At 35.4% G+C, this 17,064-nt stretch overlaps 1 protein-coding gene across 1 annotated transcript; it reads left to right on the top strand.

Moving 5' to 3' along the window:
- The first annotated feature begins 319 nt into the window (after nucleotides 1–319).
- Nucleotides 320–15,718, top strand: lgi1b (leucine-rich, glioma inactivated 1b). Its single transcript, XM_022669334.2, has 8 exons — nucleotides 320–554; nucleotides 2,241–2,312; nucleotides 5,172–5,243; nucleotides 5,345–5,416; nucleotides 5,504–5,575; nucleotides 5,676–5,845; nucleotides 11,117–11,281; nucleotides 11,772–15,718. Exons 1-8 carry the CDS (start codon nucleotides 352–354, stop codon nucleotides 12,587–12,589), a joined length of 1,644 nt encoding a protein of 547 aa, XP_022525055.2. The 5' UTR covers nucleotides 320–351; the 3' UTR covers nucleotides 12,590–15,718.
- Nucleotides 15,719–17,064: the final 1,346 nt, after the last annotated feature.

Genomic DNA, 17,064 nt, shown 5'->3' with positions numbered 1-17,064 from the left:
ATTATTATTAGTAATACTAATAGCTGTAGTAATAATAATGCAGTTATAAACAACATGTTTCAAGATTAATATAAATTAGACTTTAAAATGAAACGAAAGTAGATTCTAGTAATTCCTTTGCAATTTTTATTCTATTCGCTTTAAACGTCTGTGAAAACCTTAGAGATTGGGGTGTTTTAGGTTGACCTGGCAACCCTGACCCCGTCTGGTTTCAGTGTGTGTGGGTGGGTGTGTGTGTGTGTGTGTGTGTGTGTGTGTATGTGTGTGATGCACTGGGCTGCATCCCACCCCCAGCCCCACACCGGCCTGACCCCGCTGTCTGAGAGCCCGGATCCGGTCCCGGACTTCAGGATGCTGCTGCTGCTCGGCTTTGCTCGCCCGTGCCCGGCTCTGCTGCTGCTGCTGCTGCTGCTCGCCTCCAGCGCGCGGATCTCCGAGAGCCGCAGAGGTAAACAGCCGCGCTGCCCGCAGGGATGCACCTGCACCAAAGATAACGCGCTGTGCGAAAACCTCAGATCCGTCCCGCACAGCTTCCCTCCAGACGTCGTCTCCCTGTGAGTTTACCTCATCTGCTTAGTTTAGTATTTAACTGCTACAGATACACTGAATAAACCTTATTTTCACTGTCTGCACTACATTATTTATGTTAATGATGGAAAAACTACCTTAAAACTACCTTTATTTACTATTGTCTAATAGGCATCAATTGTTGTTGAAATTCTGACACTGAATCAACGTTTATTTAAAGGCTTTCAAGGCTTTATTTGTTTTAATCTTCGATACTATATTAAAAACATTATTTAAATGTTCCTTTCTACACTGCAAGAATACTTAAAGTACTTTAAGCTATAAGAATAGAATAGAATGAAAATATACTAGTCCAGAAAAATTGAAAAGAATGTAATGAAACAGTTACTTCATTTCAGAAATTCAGTTCAAAATATGAAACTCATTTTATTGTGGATGATTATGGCTTAGAGTTAATGAAAACCCAAAACTCAGTGTCTCAGAAAATTGGAACATTATATGAGACCAATTGTTACTTTTGGCAGTGTGCCAAGTCCTGCTGGAAAATGAAAGCAACATCTCTATAAAAGTTGTCAGTAGAGGAAAGCATAAATTGGTGTAAGATTTTTCAGGAAAACTCTGCACTGACTTTAGACTTGATATTAAAACACAGTGGATCAACACCAGCAGATGACATGTCTCTCCAAACCATCACTGATTGTGGAAACTTCACACTAGACCTCCAGCAGTTTGGACTGTGTGTCTCTCCACTCTTCCTCCAGACTCTGCTCCCTTGTATTTCTGTATGAAATGTAAAATTTACTGATGATCAGTGATGGTTTGGAGAGACATGTCATCTGCTGGTGTTGGTAAACCAATGTAGTTTTTGTGCTTTAGAGATGGAAAAATGAATGCCGATTCAGCATACTTTTGCTACCTAACTACAATACCAGTCAAAAGTTTGGACACACCTTCTCATTCAGTGTTTTTATTTTTTCTTACATTGTAAATGAATACTGAAGTCATCCAGACTGTAAAGGAACAAATAAGGAATCAAGTAGTTAGTAAGTAAGTGTTAAACAAACCAAAATACTATGTGAAGCATTTAGGTGCTCTTATCTGGGGAGCTGTTAATTTGCGATTTCTGAGAAACTCTTAGTCTTCCTTTCCTGGAGCAGTCCTGATGAGAGCCAGTTTCATCATAATGTTTTTAATGGTCTTTGTGACTGCACTTGAGGATACTTTCAAAGTTCTTGAAATGTTTCGGATTGAATGACCTTCACTTTTTAAAGTATTTTTCTTTACTTTGTTGAGTAGTTCTTTAAGTTCTTTTTAAGTAATTTTTATTTCTTGACGAGTTCAGCACAGCTGTTAACTAAAAGCCTGAATTCCAGGTGACTCTACCTCATAAAGCTGACTGAGAAAATCCAGCCAAGATGTGCAAAACTGTTTATCTATTTTTATCTAAGCAAGAGGAGCCTAGTTGAAATCTAAAATATATTCTGGTTTGTTTAACAATTTTTAGTTTATTAAACAATTTTAAGTTTTTTTTTTTCATGGTTTGGATGACTTTACTATAAATCTACAATGCAGAACATTTTAAACTTATAAAAATCCACTGAATTTAAGCTTTGTCCAAATGTTTGACTGGTACTGTATATACATTTAAAATGTATTTATTGTCTACACTGCTGTCTTTATTATTTCTGTCTGTCATTTTTTTTTGTTGAAAGATCATTTGTGAAGTCTGGATTCAGTCAAATCACATCGGGAAGCTTCTTACTCACGCCGTCCCTCCAGCTTCTGTGAGTTCATGTGTTTATTTGTTTTTATTGACACATTTTCAGTTGCATTTGCATTTGCAGGTTAGCCAAATGTTTTTGGACTTCAGCCAAACCCCGTTCTGTTAGCCAGACATATTTTCAACCCATCATTTAACTATTGATTTATAGACACAGACATTTTGATTTCAGCCAAAACGTTCCTGCTGAAAAAAGCCAGGCCAGTTCAAGCATGTTGGCATGTTGTTTTTTTGATTTATTTGAATTATTCAATAAGAGTGGGACAAAATATCACTATCACAATATATTGTATAGTTTTTGTTTGTGATACATTATAGATACATAGCATAAAATAACAATATAATAAAATACTAGATAAAACTAAAATAAAGTAATGTAACAACAAAACAACAACAAAAATCTACCCTGAAAATAAAGTGTAGCATATTTAGTGAATGTAAATTTTAAACTATTAAAAGAAAATACATTAAAGAGCAAAATACATACAAAATTGAAGTTAGGGGTGTGTATAATAATTTAACATATAATTTAACGATATTTCAGGATATTTTGCAATAACGATAGTCTGCGATATTATTTTTTATTTTAAGAATAAACTACTTCAACAAAATAAATATGAAATTATTTATTTAAGTATTTATAGTATGTCTATTTTGTAAACTTACTTTGTAAGTTACTTTTGTAATTTACCAAGACTGATTTTGTTTACAATTAAAATGTAACAAAATAAAAATAAAACAAATATAAAAAATGTAACAACGAAAATCTACCCCAAAACTAAAGTGTAGCATATTTTGTGAATTAGTGAAACTGCAAACAATAAAAGTAAATACAGTAAATAGCAAAAAATGCAAAATAGATGCTTTAAAGTATATTGCGATATCACAATATGGATTTTTTTATTGTGTCAGAATTGCACTATATGTTATGGCACACCCCTCTGTGAAATATCATAGAGAATTGTCAAGCTATATACAGTATAGAGTATTGCAGAATTACAGTATCATGATATGAACATTATCATGGCCAACAGCAAATAGTGAGGTGATCTGTAATTCCCATAGTCAACATACCCAAGCTGGATAATCAATGACCAAGCATGGCAGACTTGCATGACCAGCATATCCAAATATATAAGTGGTTGACCAGCATCACCAAAATCATATTTTGCTCAACTTCCTTGACCATCAAAGATGATCTGAATCCAGCTACCAGTAGAAGCTGGGCTTGAGCTGGACATTATATCATGGGCAAAAAAACAGTCCACCAAATGTTTTTAGACTTCACAATTTATCCAAAAGCTGTAATATTCATACATATTTGCATATTTACATTAACATTAGCATAGTAACACCATAGCAACCACTTAGCAACACTTTAGCAACCAATACTTACATCACAGCAATTCTACTAAGCTGCAGTCACACTCAAACTCCAGTTTTTGTATGAACTACACCCTCTAGTTTCGATTACTTTTATACATAGACTTATCTAAAGACTGATCACTATGTTCAGTGATTAGATATGTGCACTGAACAATTACTGCCTGTTCTCTCCCTCAAATAGAGTTCCCTTATTCAGTGGGCATTCTGCCCCTTGTCTAATTTCTTAAAGTGATTAAAGCTGGTGTGGAAATTATGCAGTGCACTCTCTCAGTGGATAGGCCATAGCCTTGTTCTCAGGATGAGCAAACACTGACGTGCTTCTTTACACTCAGGCGCTCAGCATGCCAGGATCGGTTCATGTTGGGACAGAAACGTTTAGCTAAAGACATTAAGTTCATAATGATTTTCACAAACAACAAACCAGAACAAACAGTCACCTTATTGTCTGGGTACTGAGACTGGAAACTTAATTTAAGGACAGTGCCAGTCCTTTACAGAAGACTAATGATGTCTTTTAGCTTATTTTAGTTTATAAAATATGAACTCTATAGTTGCTTTCTGCTCTGGATGCTGCTGTCAGAGGCATTATGACAAAATCTTTTCAAATATAGCTACTTTAGGTGTAGAAAACTGAATAAACTTAAATAAAATTAATTGTATACAATTTTATGTGGGCAAACAAATGAACTTGAACATGGTGTGGGGTTGGGGTGAGGTTGTTTCCCCTAAGAGAAACTCAGATATATTCCTAACAATATTCTTTGGAAAAACTGACTGTCTCATCTAGTTTTTATACAGTATGTATGTTTACCCTTGTAAAGGAAAAGTGCATTTAAGTATATATATATTTTATATATACTTAATATGGAAAAGTACTCTTTTTTACTTTTTAAAAATTTACTTTTAAAATTAAAATATGTACTTAAATACATACTAAATATACTATTCTGTAACAACGTATGGCAACTTAAGTATATTTTAGTTGTAATTAAGCTATGTTTAACAACATAAAAGTGTTAGGTTGTGCTTTTGAGTGTTTTTTATGATACATCTGTGAACTTAATTTAAGTGTGTGTTTTTAAACATAATTTTTAATACACTTAATATACATTTACAAGTATACTGTAAATGTACTATTTAGCATATTGATGCACATATTGTTGTACCTTAATGCTACAGGAAAAAAACTACACTAGAGTGCACTTTTAACAGTATTAATATATATATATATATATATATATATATATATATATATATATATATATATATATATATATATATATATATATATATTATATTATGGAGATACAGAGAAAGTATATTTTATGTGTATTTTCACAAAGTATATTACGCTAAATTGAAAATGTACTTTTAGTATTCTTTACCTAATCTGAACATACTTTTAATGCTCTTAATTATACTTCCTTTTCACAAAACACAAATCACAAACACTAAGTGAACTATAACTCTTTTACAGCCTGTTTACAGCCAACTCTTTTGACTCTATTGATGAAGATGCATTCCAGGGTCTACCACATCTGGAATATCTGTGAGTTGAACTGGCCTTTACTGTTTCTAATGCAGTCACTGTTTGATTAACACTATATAAATCACTATGTATTTGATAGTAACCCTGGATCTTGGTTTCAGGTTCATTGAAAACAACAAAATCGAGTCAATCTCACCTCAGGCCTTTAGAGGTTTGAAATCTCTCCTACACCTGTAAGTATACCAAAGTATACCAAGAGTGTGTACCTTTTTTTAATTGTGTAATTTAAATACACTAAAGTTTCTTGTATTCTTTATCAGGAGCCTCGCCTATAATAATCTAGAGACATTACCCAAAGATGTTTTTATGGGGATGGATGCCTTAACAAAAGTGTGAGTTTTTTTTTTCATATTTCAAGTTAGAAAACCATTAGAAATAGTGTTTGCCTATAAGAATGCTCATCGCATCACGCATCGCATGTTGTTTTAAAAGGGATCTTCGAGGAAACATGTTTAACTGTGACTGTAAGCTGAAATGGCTGGTGGAATGGATGTTTAACACGAATGCAACAGTGGACCAGATGTACTGCAGTGGGCCTCCAGTTTACCAGGGGAAGAAGATCAATGATCTGATGCCTCAGTCATTTGACTGTATATCCACAGGTAAGAGGACATTACTTTAAAGTGACAGTCCTTAACGTTTGGACATTTAGATATGTCTCTGGTAAGAATGTGTATTTGTAGCAAGGTCCTTATTAGAGTGGATGAATCTGACAATTTTAGCAAGGACTCAAGTCAAGCACTCTTTTTTAGCTCTTTTGATCTGACAAACATTGTACAACATCATGGTTTAGAGGAAGGATACAAAAAGCTCAGTTCTCAGAAATTTCAGCTGTCAGTTTCCACGGTGAGGAACATAGTAAAGAAATTAAAGACCACAGGCACAGTTCTAGTTAAGACCCGAAGTGGCAGAACAAGAAAAACCTCAGATAAGCAGAGGTGAAGAATGTTGGTGGTTCCATCATCATCTGAACAACCACTGATTAATGAACAAAAAACTTGAAAATTATCAGGGGTGCCTAAACTTTTTCATACCACTGTAATATTTCAGCAGCTAGAGCTGGCCAGCAGCATTTTAACTGACTATGCTCTCTCTGGGGGGGTGGATGGCACTCTCTCCCCACATCATGCTGGATGCTGGCACAGGCATCTGTTGGCTGATGCATGAGAGCCAGGGTAGCCACCTTACTTATGAGGAGACAGTTCACTCCTAGTATGGAGAGCATTGAAAATGATTGGGGGGATAATTAGCTCAGCTAAAAAGAAAGAAAAAAAATTGGGTAAATAAAAAATGAATTAAAAAGTGTTATTATTATTAGATATTATGTTCATATTGGGAAGTTTGAAGGACTTGATGTTTAAGATACCAGAATATACCAGTGTTAAACTGACTGATTACTAAAACTTTAACTAGATTTAAAGTAAAGCCAATTAGTCTCAATACAGAAACTTTGACTAAGGCTTACTGCCGTTTTCATCTGTACCTCTACCCTTTAATTTTGACGGGTACCCTTCATGGTTGAATTCATGGTCAAACCCATGGAAGAAATGGGTTTTCAATTATTTTTCAATTTTTTGTGTATTTAATTTCTACGCTTCTCAATCTGAATTTCAGGAATTTTAAAATTTTTCAATTTGTAATAAAATAAGTTGAATTAAACATTGTATTTTTGTTGTAAATTCAATATTTGGAAAATTAGAAAACTGAATAAAACGTTTTTGCCCATTTTTTCTGCATTTCAGATTGTGAGTGGTAGATATAAAAAACATGAAATGTTTTAAAATAAGCCATGAAGCAGTGTAATCCTCAAAATCAAGGGTTTGGGGTACAGATTAGAAATGGCAGTAGGTCTAAGTCAAAGTAAAAAATTGACAAAAAGTTGAATTCAGTTGTCTGATCTTTCTTTTTTTTTCATTTTGCAACAGAAATATGTTTTAATCCAAGTTACATTTGTTACAAGATGAAAAAATGGAAAAATCTAAAAAATTAAGTAATATTTGACAATTATAAATCATTATCCACCCTTAATTATGTGGTGATCAGGAGCTGCGGTTAGCTATTCGCTAATTCTTTTTCTTTTTTCATTTCCACCTTAAATGCATCATCTTCAGTAAATGATATTGATATCCAGCTCACTGCCAAGCTATTCTACTAGCAGGTTTTAATCTTTTTATGAAGAAAAGGTCCAATGTACACATTGAAGGTACATCAAATTAAGATAATGCAACAAAAAAGCAAAATACAATATTACATCAGTCTCTTTTATTGTTTGCACAACTAGGTTCCCATAACCCTCCGTTTGGAGGCTGTGTAGTCCTAACTCTTCACCCTACCTCTCTATCCCAACAAGAATCAGTACACCCTGCCCTTAGGTGTGATTGTGCAAAATGAAGTGGTAGGGCGCATGGAAGGATCAAGGGGTAAAATGGGATTGGGCCAATGAGCCATTACCCTAAGATCTCTAAGTGCATCCTTTCCAGCAAGTCAGCTCATCACATTTCCGCCTCGATAAATCTGCCTCATTTATGTGTAGTTGCTGTTATTGTGAATTAAAAGCATCTAGGAGCTTCAATAGCAGCGCAGTTGCAAAGCAGAAGATTGCACAGGGTCAATGAATGTAACCGCAGAGCCTGGTTGCAGGGCTCACCACTAACCTCCAAATGTTCTCTGGGTGCTTTGTCAGCTTTGTCCAGCACTTTATTGATTGGGTTTCTATTGCCCAGCAGCCCCTCATAAGCATTAGATGATCAAGTTCTGTGCCAAATATCGACTCAAAATGATGCAAATCCCTGTGGCTATGTTTTAAATCTAGTGGAGAACCTTCACAAAAGACTAGAGGCTTTTATTATAGCAGGAAGAACACATTCCGTATTAATGACCATGCTTTTGTAATGAGATCTTAGTAAAAATATTGTAAAATATTTTGTAGAATCTTTTAGTTTTAATATTTGCTAAAATATTTTGAGGTAAATTATACCAACATTTAAACTAAAGGCAACATTTTATTCCTTGAGCTACTATTATTAATCTGCCAAAACACTATAATCTTACAGTATCATCTTGTAATAACACAGAAATGAACACTGTAGAATTCACTCTGGCAGAATATAGTCACATTAAACAGTATAGAAAAGAGTGTATTGCTTTTAAAATTTACAGACCTAAAAATGAATAAATATAGTCAATGACACATACGTGATAAAAAAAAATGACATGTGCTATTAGGCTGCAGATGTCAATTTTTTTTTAAACAAAAATAGAAATACTACTATTTAGAAAACATATATATTTAATTCCTTTCAAATGTTATTATGTTTTTTATTATTTTTTTTTTATTGCACTATAATTTAAAGCATCCTCCGAGTTAATATTTCCTTGTTTCCCATATGGAAGGCATAAAACTTTGATAACTGTGTTATCAGATTCAGATGTGTTAACAAAAAAAAAAAAAAAAAAAAAAAAAAATATATATATATATATATATATATATATATATATATATATAATTATATATATATATATATATATATATATATATATATATATATATATATATATTATGAATGTCAATACTTGGAAATACACACTGGACAAATAAAGAATTGAAAAAAAAATCTACAGCACTGAAACAAGGCAGTCAACCATTAGTCAAAGTCAAAGTGTTTTTTATTGTAATTTCAGCTATATACAGAGTACACAGTGAAACGAAACAACGTTCCTCCAGGGACCATGGTGCACATAAACACAGTGTAGACAAAACAATAAGTGCAACAGTACAAAAGTGCAGACAGACAATACAACACAATATAGACAAAGAATAATAAATAACAAGACAGTGTGCAAATTATGCAGTGTGCAAAAAAGACCAGTGAGGTAGTAATTACCTCTATTACACAGTGTGCAATAGAGTCCAGTGAGGTAGTAGGGTTTTTAGTGCTTTCCATTTTCTGGGGTAAGTGGGGTAAGAGTGTGTGTGCATGTACAGAAAAACCATCAGTTCAGTCTCTGCAGTTGAGGAGTCTGATGGCTTGGGGGTAGAAGGTGTTGCAGAATCTGGTCGTGCTGGACCGGATGCTGCGGTACCTTCTTCCCGAAGGCAGGAGGGAGAACAGTTCGTGTGAGGGATGGGTGGGGTCATTCACAATGCTGGTTGCTTTGTGGATGCTGCGGGTGGTGTAAATGTCCGTGATGGAGGGGAGAGAGACGCCGATGATCCTCTCAGCTGTCCTCACAATACGCTGGAGGGTCTTGCGGTCAGAGACGGTGCAGGTCCCAAACCAGGCAGTGATGCAGCTGCTCAGGATGCTCTCAATGGTCCCTCTATAGAAGAGTGTGAGGATGGGTGGAGGGAGACGGGCCTTTCTGAGCTTCCGGAGGAAGTAGAGACGCTGCTGGGCTTTCTTGGCTGTAGAGCTGGTGTTCAGGGTCCAGGTGAGTTTTTCTGCTAAGTGGACACCAAGGAACTTGGTGCTCTTAACAATCTCCACAGAGGACCCGTCGATGTTGAGTGGAGAGTGGGTGTGTTGTGCTCTCCTGAAGTCAACAACCAGTGTGCAAAAAAGACCAGTGAGGTAGTAATTACCTCTATTACACAGTGTGCAATAGAGTCCAGTGAGGTAGTAGGGTTTTTAGTGCTTTCCATTTTCTGGGGTAAGTGGGGTAAGAGTGTGTGTGCATGTACAGAAAAACCATCAGTTCAGTCTCTGCAGTTGAGGAGTCTGATGGCTTGGGGGTAGAAGGTGTTGCAGAATCTGGTCGTGCTGGACCGGATGCTGCGGTACCTTCTTCCCGAAGGCAGGAGGGAGAACAGTTCGTGTGAGGGAGCGTCTGCAGAACCTCGTCCGGTAGCGTGTTTTCTGGCTGATTTCTCCACTGTAGCAGGGTCTGGCGGTGGTAGAACATGTGCACGGGTGTTCCGTTGCACATATTTGCAGGAAATAAACGGAAAAAACGACAAATAGTAACACAAAAGCACCATTTAACGGACCCGGAGCGGCCGCTGCGTGTTAACGCGCCGCCATCTTATTGCCCATTATATAAAATACACATGTATACCAAATAGGATATAGAATAGGAGGAGTGACTAGCAGCCAATAGAAAAAGTGCATGTTTTTACTCATCATTGTTGCACTGCCGACAACATAGGGCCACCTCAGATCACAATATTAGTTAAAAACAAATTCACCTTAACTGAAAATATGCCAAAAAATTAAACTTACACAAATATGTATAAATTGACTGTGTATCTCAATTGTGCATTTTTGAGTTTAGGTTTGAGTTAATGTAATCAGCTGAAGTAAAAGTGAAAAGTACCACTGTAGTATAATATTAAAATGTTTTAAATATTTTTAAGAATTGTAATTTTTGGAGTAGTCTTTACGCTTCGTTCCACTTACCTCAGATATCGGAGCTGGGAGTGACATCACTGCGTTCTAGCTTAATGCTAAGATCAACTATCAATGTTAGCATTGTGTTAGGTTAGCTTTGCTAGTGATAACGGTTGATAAAAGCATTTAAATTCAGTATTTTGTGCATCCAAACAGCATGGAAACATGTCCACAGATAGAAGTAAGACAGTAATATGTTTAGGACTGATTCAACATGACGCAAATAAATAAAAGTGATAAAAAGTTGTAAAAGTATTGTTTTTACTACTGTTGATGTGCAGTGCAGCCATCTTGGATTTTGAACGTTGTAATAGTGGGACTTTCTTAACTTTCCTAGTAGGAAATTCGACATGTAGAAACATTCCAGTTAATTATTTCTACGTGGATCTGGCTAACTAGCTAGCTATCAAATGGAATCAACTTCTCTACTTTGTGATCCATGGTTACACATTTGAAGATTAATAATATATATATTTTTTGTTGCAGAGTTTGCCTCCATGAAGTCACTCAAGTTTGAATCCATTTCTGTGGAGGCCTTCACCTTTGGAAATGATCAGTACGCAGTGTTTGCTCAGCCCTTTGCTGGAACATGCAGCTTCATGGAATGGGACCATGTTAATCTGGAGTTCAGAGCTTACGACACCATAGAGAGTGAGAGCCACCAAAATACACTTTACAGCTGATGCAGTGGATTACATTGCCTATGTGATAATTTAATTGACTGATATTAGGCTGCATGCAGTATTATAACCCTTCTTAATATAATACATTTTATGACTAGTTGTTCAGACTGATACTCAAACATGGATTTAACTAAGCTAATAGGTACGAGACTCCCATTGGATAATTACTGCATGGGTTTTTATGTTTTAGCTGCAAACAAGTTATTTAGCCATAACTGATGCAGTGAGTAGCTTCTCATTTGTTAAGCAGCCATGTGGAAAGACATATCCTGTTGTCAGTTTCAAAGTCTGCATCAAATTATTGGCTTGTATCAGGCAGAGGAAACGTCTATCAGCTTATAAACTGTCCATCCAAATATTGGCCAAGCTAATAATCACATTAAATCACATTTTAAATGATGTTGGTACCTCAAAGGTACTGCATTTATTACATTCTGTGGTGTGATTTTTCTTGGTAGGCACGTCCACAGTGGTCTGCAAACCAATGGTAATCGACAACCAGCTCTTTATCGTCGTTGCCCAGCTTTTCGGAGGTTCACACATCTACAAGCGAGACGTCTCAGCCAACAAATTCATCAAGATCCAGGACATTGACATCCTGAAGATTCGGAAGCCGAACGACATTGAGGTGTTCCGGGTGGATGGCAAGTCGTTCTTCGTGATTGCAGACAGCTCCAAGGCAGGGTCCACCACTTTATACAAGTGGAACGGGAACGGCTTCTACTCCCATCAGTCTCTGCACCCCTGGTACCGTGACACAGACGTAGAGTACCTCGATATTGAAGGCAAGCCTCATCTGATTCTCTCCAGCAGCTCACAGCGTCCCGTCGTCTACCAGTGGAGTAAGGCCCAGAAGCAGTTTGACAGACGGACGGATATTCCAGAGATGGAGGACGTCTACGCTGTCAAACACTTTAAGGCCAAAAACGAGCTCTACATCTGCCTGACCCGCTTCATTGGTGACTCCAAGGTGATGCGATGGAATGGCGGCATCTTCACTGAAGTCCAAGCCATGCCTTCTCGAGGCTCTATGGTCTTTCAGCCTATCACCATTGGCAACTGGCAGTACGCCATCCTGGGCAGTGATTACTCTCTCACCCAGGTGTACCAGTGGGACCCCAAGAAGAACCACTTTGTACACTTCCAGGAGATGAACATTCAGGCACCCAGATCTTTCTCTTTGGTGTCCATTGACAACCGAGAGTTCCTGCTGGCCTCCAGCTTCAAAGGGAAGACTCAAATTTATGAGCATTTAATGATCGATCTAAGTAATTAAAGTTTGGTACGTGAAGAACGGGCAACATGTTTTTGATGGCGCTAGGCAACTTAAACCGTTACTTTTCCCACAGTCCCTTTTTGGACTTGATTTAACTTAGATAGATATTTATCAGGATTTCTTTTTAAACTACTTTCTTCTTCAGTTTCCCCAAACATGGAGCAAGTTTGTGGACACCCCTTCTAATGAATGCATTTAGGTTCTTTAAGTTGCACCCATTGCTGTTACTTTTGTAAGCAATTGGCAGCATGCTTACAAATAACCCCCCAAACTCCATTATTGAGCTGTGCAGCAGTGAAAAGAACTGTGTTCTCTGGAATGATGGTTCTCCATCCATTACTTTTGGGATCTGAGGTGGGTTTATGATCATTTTCATTTAGAATATTTAGTAGACGCTTTGATAATTATTTTGAAATTATTTGTATCTAGTTTGTAGGGACTAGAATCAGAAAGTTACACCAAGCTTTGATAATGTTGAGACACCAAGGAGAACAGTGTTAGTTTAGGAACTCTTTAAAAAGATGAAAAAGATGAGTCTTCAGTCTGCGTTTAAAGACAGTGAGGGATTGTGGGTCGAGCTGAGCTATACTAGAAGTTGGAAGAGCTGTTGGTGCAGATGTTGTTTTGACCATTGCCATCAAACTGGCTTTGTAGGCCAGCATCAGGTCTAACATCCTGTCCTCACTAATGATTGTGCCACTAAATGCAATCAGATTCTTACAGCAATGTTACAAATCTAGAACAAAAAAAGCCTTCCCTGGACAGTAGAGAAAGTTACTCCAGCAGAGGAGTACAGTGATTGATTCGGTGTCCCAATACTTTTGTCACAGTACAGTACATTATGATGTATATAACTGCAATACCATGCAGTTGATACACTTACAGAATGCCTTACATTTACATTTTGCAAGAAAGTATGTGTGTGGGGCCTTCTGCGTTGAATATGAAGATGGTTTCTGCCACAATCGCTTGTGATCATCCAACATCCTGACATATTGGATCCTCTAATGCTCTTGCAGTTGAATGCAAACAAATCCTCACAACAGAAGACAGTAGAGACAGTTACTCTGGCAAAAGCAGGATGATCTCTTTTTTTTAATGCCCTTGATTTCAGGAGAAATTGTGAATTAGCAGGTGTCGCAATATTTTTGTCCAAATAGTGTAGATACTTACTGTAGCCTACATCATGATGATTTATGGACATGATGCTCGTTTTATAGTGTAATGCTATAGATTATAGATTATAGATTTTCAGAATTTAGATTAAGAGTGATAAATATTGTAATTACAACATGCCTAAAAATACACTGTATATAAATCTCAACAATTATCTGGAGCAATCATTTGCATATTGCAGTCTTCTGCAATATCAATACTGCAGAAGCCAGTATCGCAATAACTATGAATATATATACAGCACCAGTCAAAGGTTTGGACATACCTTGTTTATTTTAAAATGTTCTGCATTGTAGATTAATACTAAAGTCACCAAAACTATGAAGAAACACATATAAAATTATTTAGTAATCAATAAAGTGGTATACAAAGCAGAATATGTTTTATATTTTAGATTTTACAAAGTCACAGTAGCTCTCTTGATTAGATAAACAGTTTTGCACATCTTGGCTGGATTTTCTCAGTCAGCTTTATGAGGTAGAGTCACCTGGAATTCAGGCTTTCAGTTAACAGCTGTGCTGAACTCGTCAAGATTTAATTACTTGAATTTCTTACCTCTTAATGTGTTTGAGAGCATCACTTATAAGGTTGTGAAGAAGTAGAGTTGGTATACAGTGAATAGCTCTATTTGAGTAATATTCTAATCACTAATCAAACTTTAAGAATTGAAGGCAGTCAATCTGAAAAAAAAAAGAAAAACAAGAAAGTTGAAAGTATCCTCAAGTGCAGTTGCAAAGACCATCAAAAACATTATGGTGAAACTGGCACTCATCAGGACCGCCCCAGGAGAGGACAAGCAGGAGTTATCTCTGTTGCACAGGATAAGTTCTGATGAACTTATACGCGTTACCAGCTTCAGAAACCAGAAACCCAAAAAAGTTAACAGAAACCCAGATAAGAGCACCTAAATACTTCACAGAGTATTTTGGTTTGTTTGACACTTTTAAGTTACTACATGATTCCTTATGTGTTCCTTCATAGTTTTTATCACTTCAGTATTAATTTACTGTATATAAAGATGATATGCTCCACAGCTCTATTTGCTATATCAAGACATTTAAAGTGTATTTAATATTTTCCCAGAACCTGTTTGCTACTGAGGTCAAGTACAGTTTATTTTTGTTACATGTACTGTGATACGGGTTAACCCAGTAAGCCAGCAAGTGAAGTATCTCTATTTCCATGTAAAGAAATAGGGAGGGCTGTAAATCCACACCAAGAAAACAAATGTGTCAGACGGATCTTTGGCCAGTGTTAACAAAAGCAGTTTCCCCATGCAAGCTTATGACCTAGCTGACCCATATATCCCCGTTTCGTTGTTCACATCAACACGTACTCCTGAAGTGTGTGTGTGAACTGAATAAACAGAGGAACAGAGGAGTTATTGAAGCTGTCAGTCAGAACTACATGCATTACCTTGTCTGCATATGATGCTTCCAGATGACTGCCTCTCTAGAAACATCCTTTGTGTCCATCTCTGTTGTCACCATGCGTTTAGCACTTTTCCTCTTTTTACACCCTCCCTCTAAACAAAAGCCATTGTTCACGCGTTCTCACACAGGCTAGTGGAGTGTTGACAGAAGAGGTATAATAAAGAAGCGAAAAAAACACAGCTTGAGTGATTAACTGTGATTAACTACTTAGTAACAGGTTGCCAAATAAAATGTTTACATTTTTACTCTAATCCTAAGAAAATAGGCCTCTAACTTTTATACATAAAGGGATCATCCTCTTGGCAAGGTTTCTCACACTGGGCTAGATTTATCCTAGATTTAAAGGAAAATGGGAGTTTGGGTTTTGTATAGCATTTTAGTAGGTAAATTCTAATGCAATAAATGTAGAATAATAGTATATTGTGTTTGTAATTTTAGAAATACAGTTTAAGTTGTTTAATTGTTACTTGTTGTTTGTCGTAGATGTGCTAATAAACCAATTTCACACCCTTGTAGGCTATTTTATTGACATGCGATTTCTTCTTGAATTGTGTTGATTTTTTGTCTTTATTGACAAAGAACAGGCTCATTGTGCATCACTGGAAAGGTTTAAAAACTATTATTTCCATGCTGGGAAAACATGTGAGTTCAGAAAATGCTTATTCATCATTCAAAATTTCCTTTGCCATGATGTCGGTTAACAACTTTTACCAACGGTAAGATAAGGTGATATAATGTAAAAAAAATAATAATAATGTGTGGCCATGACTTGTTAAGGTGTGGGAATGACTTATCTCATTCAGTCACCCCCACAACTTAATTATCTCATTTCCTATGACTTCATTATTTTGTTTCCATGCCTTAATAAGTCATGACCACACATTAGGATCTTGTTTCCAGTCCAAGTCTTGAACGTGCATTATTATTTTTTGTACATCACCTTAGGACACCTTAGCCACCTTGGGACAAAAATTATCCTCTATAGATTCTCTTTTTATTGAGAAATTAATGATTATATATACAAAGACAAAATTAGTATTGTAATGCTGATTATTACTTTAGGTATTCGATATTTCTTTACACATCTTACTATATCATATATGTGAACACTCAATAACATTGTAGTTCTTGCACAACAAAATGAATAATTAAATGGATTGTAGAACTGAAATAAATATAATTCAAATTAATATAATTAATATAAAAGTAATTAAGAAACAGGGGGCTAGTATAGATTATATTTATTCTTAAGTATATATCATTTTTACATTGGACATTATTTATGTTCTTCATACATATCTTCATTAAGATAATTTCCATTTTTAATACCCATATATATATATATATATATATATATATATATATATACTGTTACGATTATAATATTTTTTTACTAGGAATATTATATATATAGATAGATAGATAGATAGATAGATAGATAGATAGATAGATAGATAGATAGATAGATAGATAGATAGACTCCAAAAATATAAAATCCATAATTTTTACATAAAAATATCGGATATTTTTATGTAAAAATTATGGATTTTATATTTTTGGAGTCTATCTATCTATCTATCTATCTATCTATCTATATATATATATATATATATATATATATATATATATATATATATATATATATATATATATATATATATAATATTCCTAGTAAAAAAATATTATAATCGTAACAGTATATATATATATATATATATATATATATATATATATATATATATATATATATATATATATATATGGGTATTAAAAATGGAAATTATCTTAATGAAGATATGTATGAAGAACATAAATAATGTCCAATGTAAAAATGATATATACTTAAGAATAAATATAATCTATCCA

The sequence above is a fragment of the Astyanax mexicanus genome, chromosome 15 (assembly GCF_023375975.1).
Source record: "Astyanax mexicanus isolate ESR-SI-001 chromosome 15, AstMex3_surface, whole genome shotgun sequence".
In the NCBI taxonomy this organism is placed as follows: Eukaryota; Metazoa; Chordata; class Actinopteri; order Characiformes; family Acestrorhamphidae; genus Astyanax; species Astyanax mexicanus.
The sequence above is the reverse complement of the archived record's forward strand: the minus strand, read 5'-3'. Positions and strand labels throughout refer to the sequence as shown.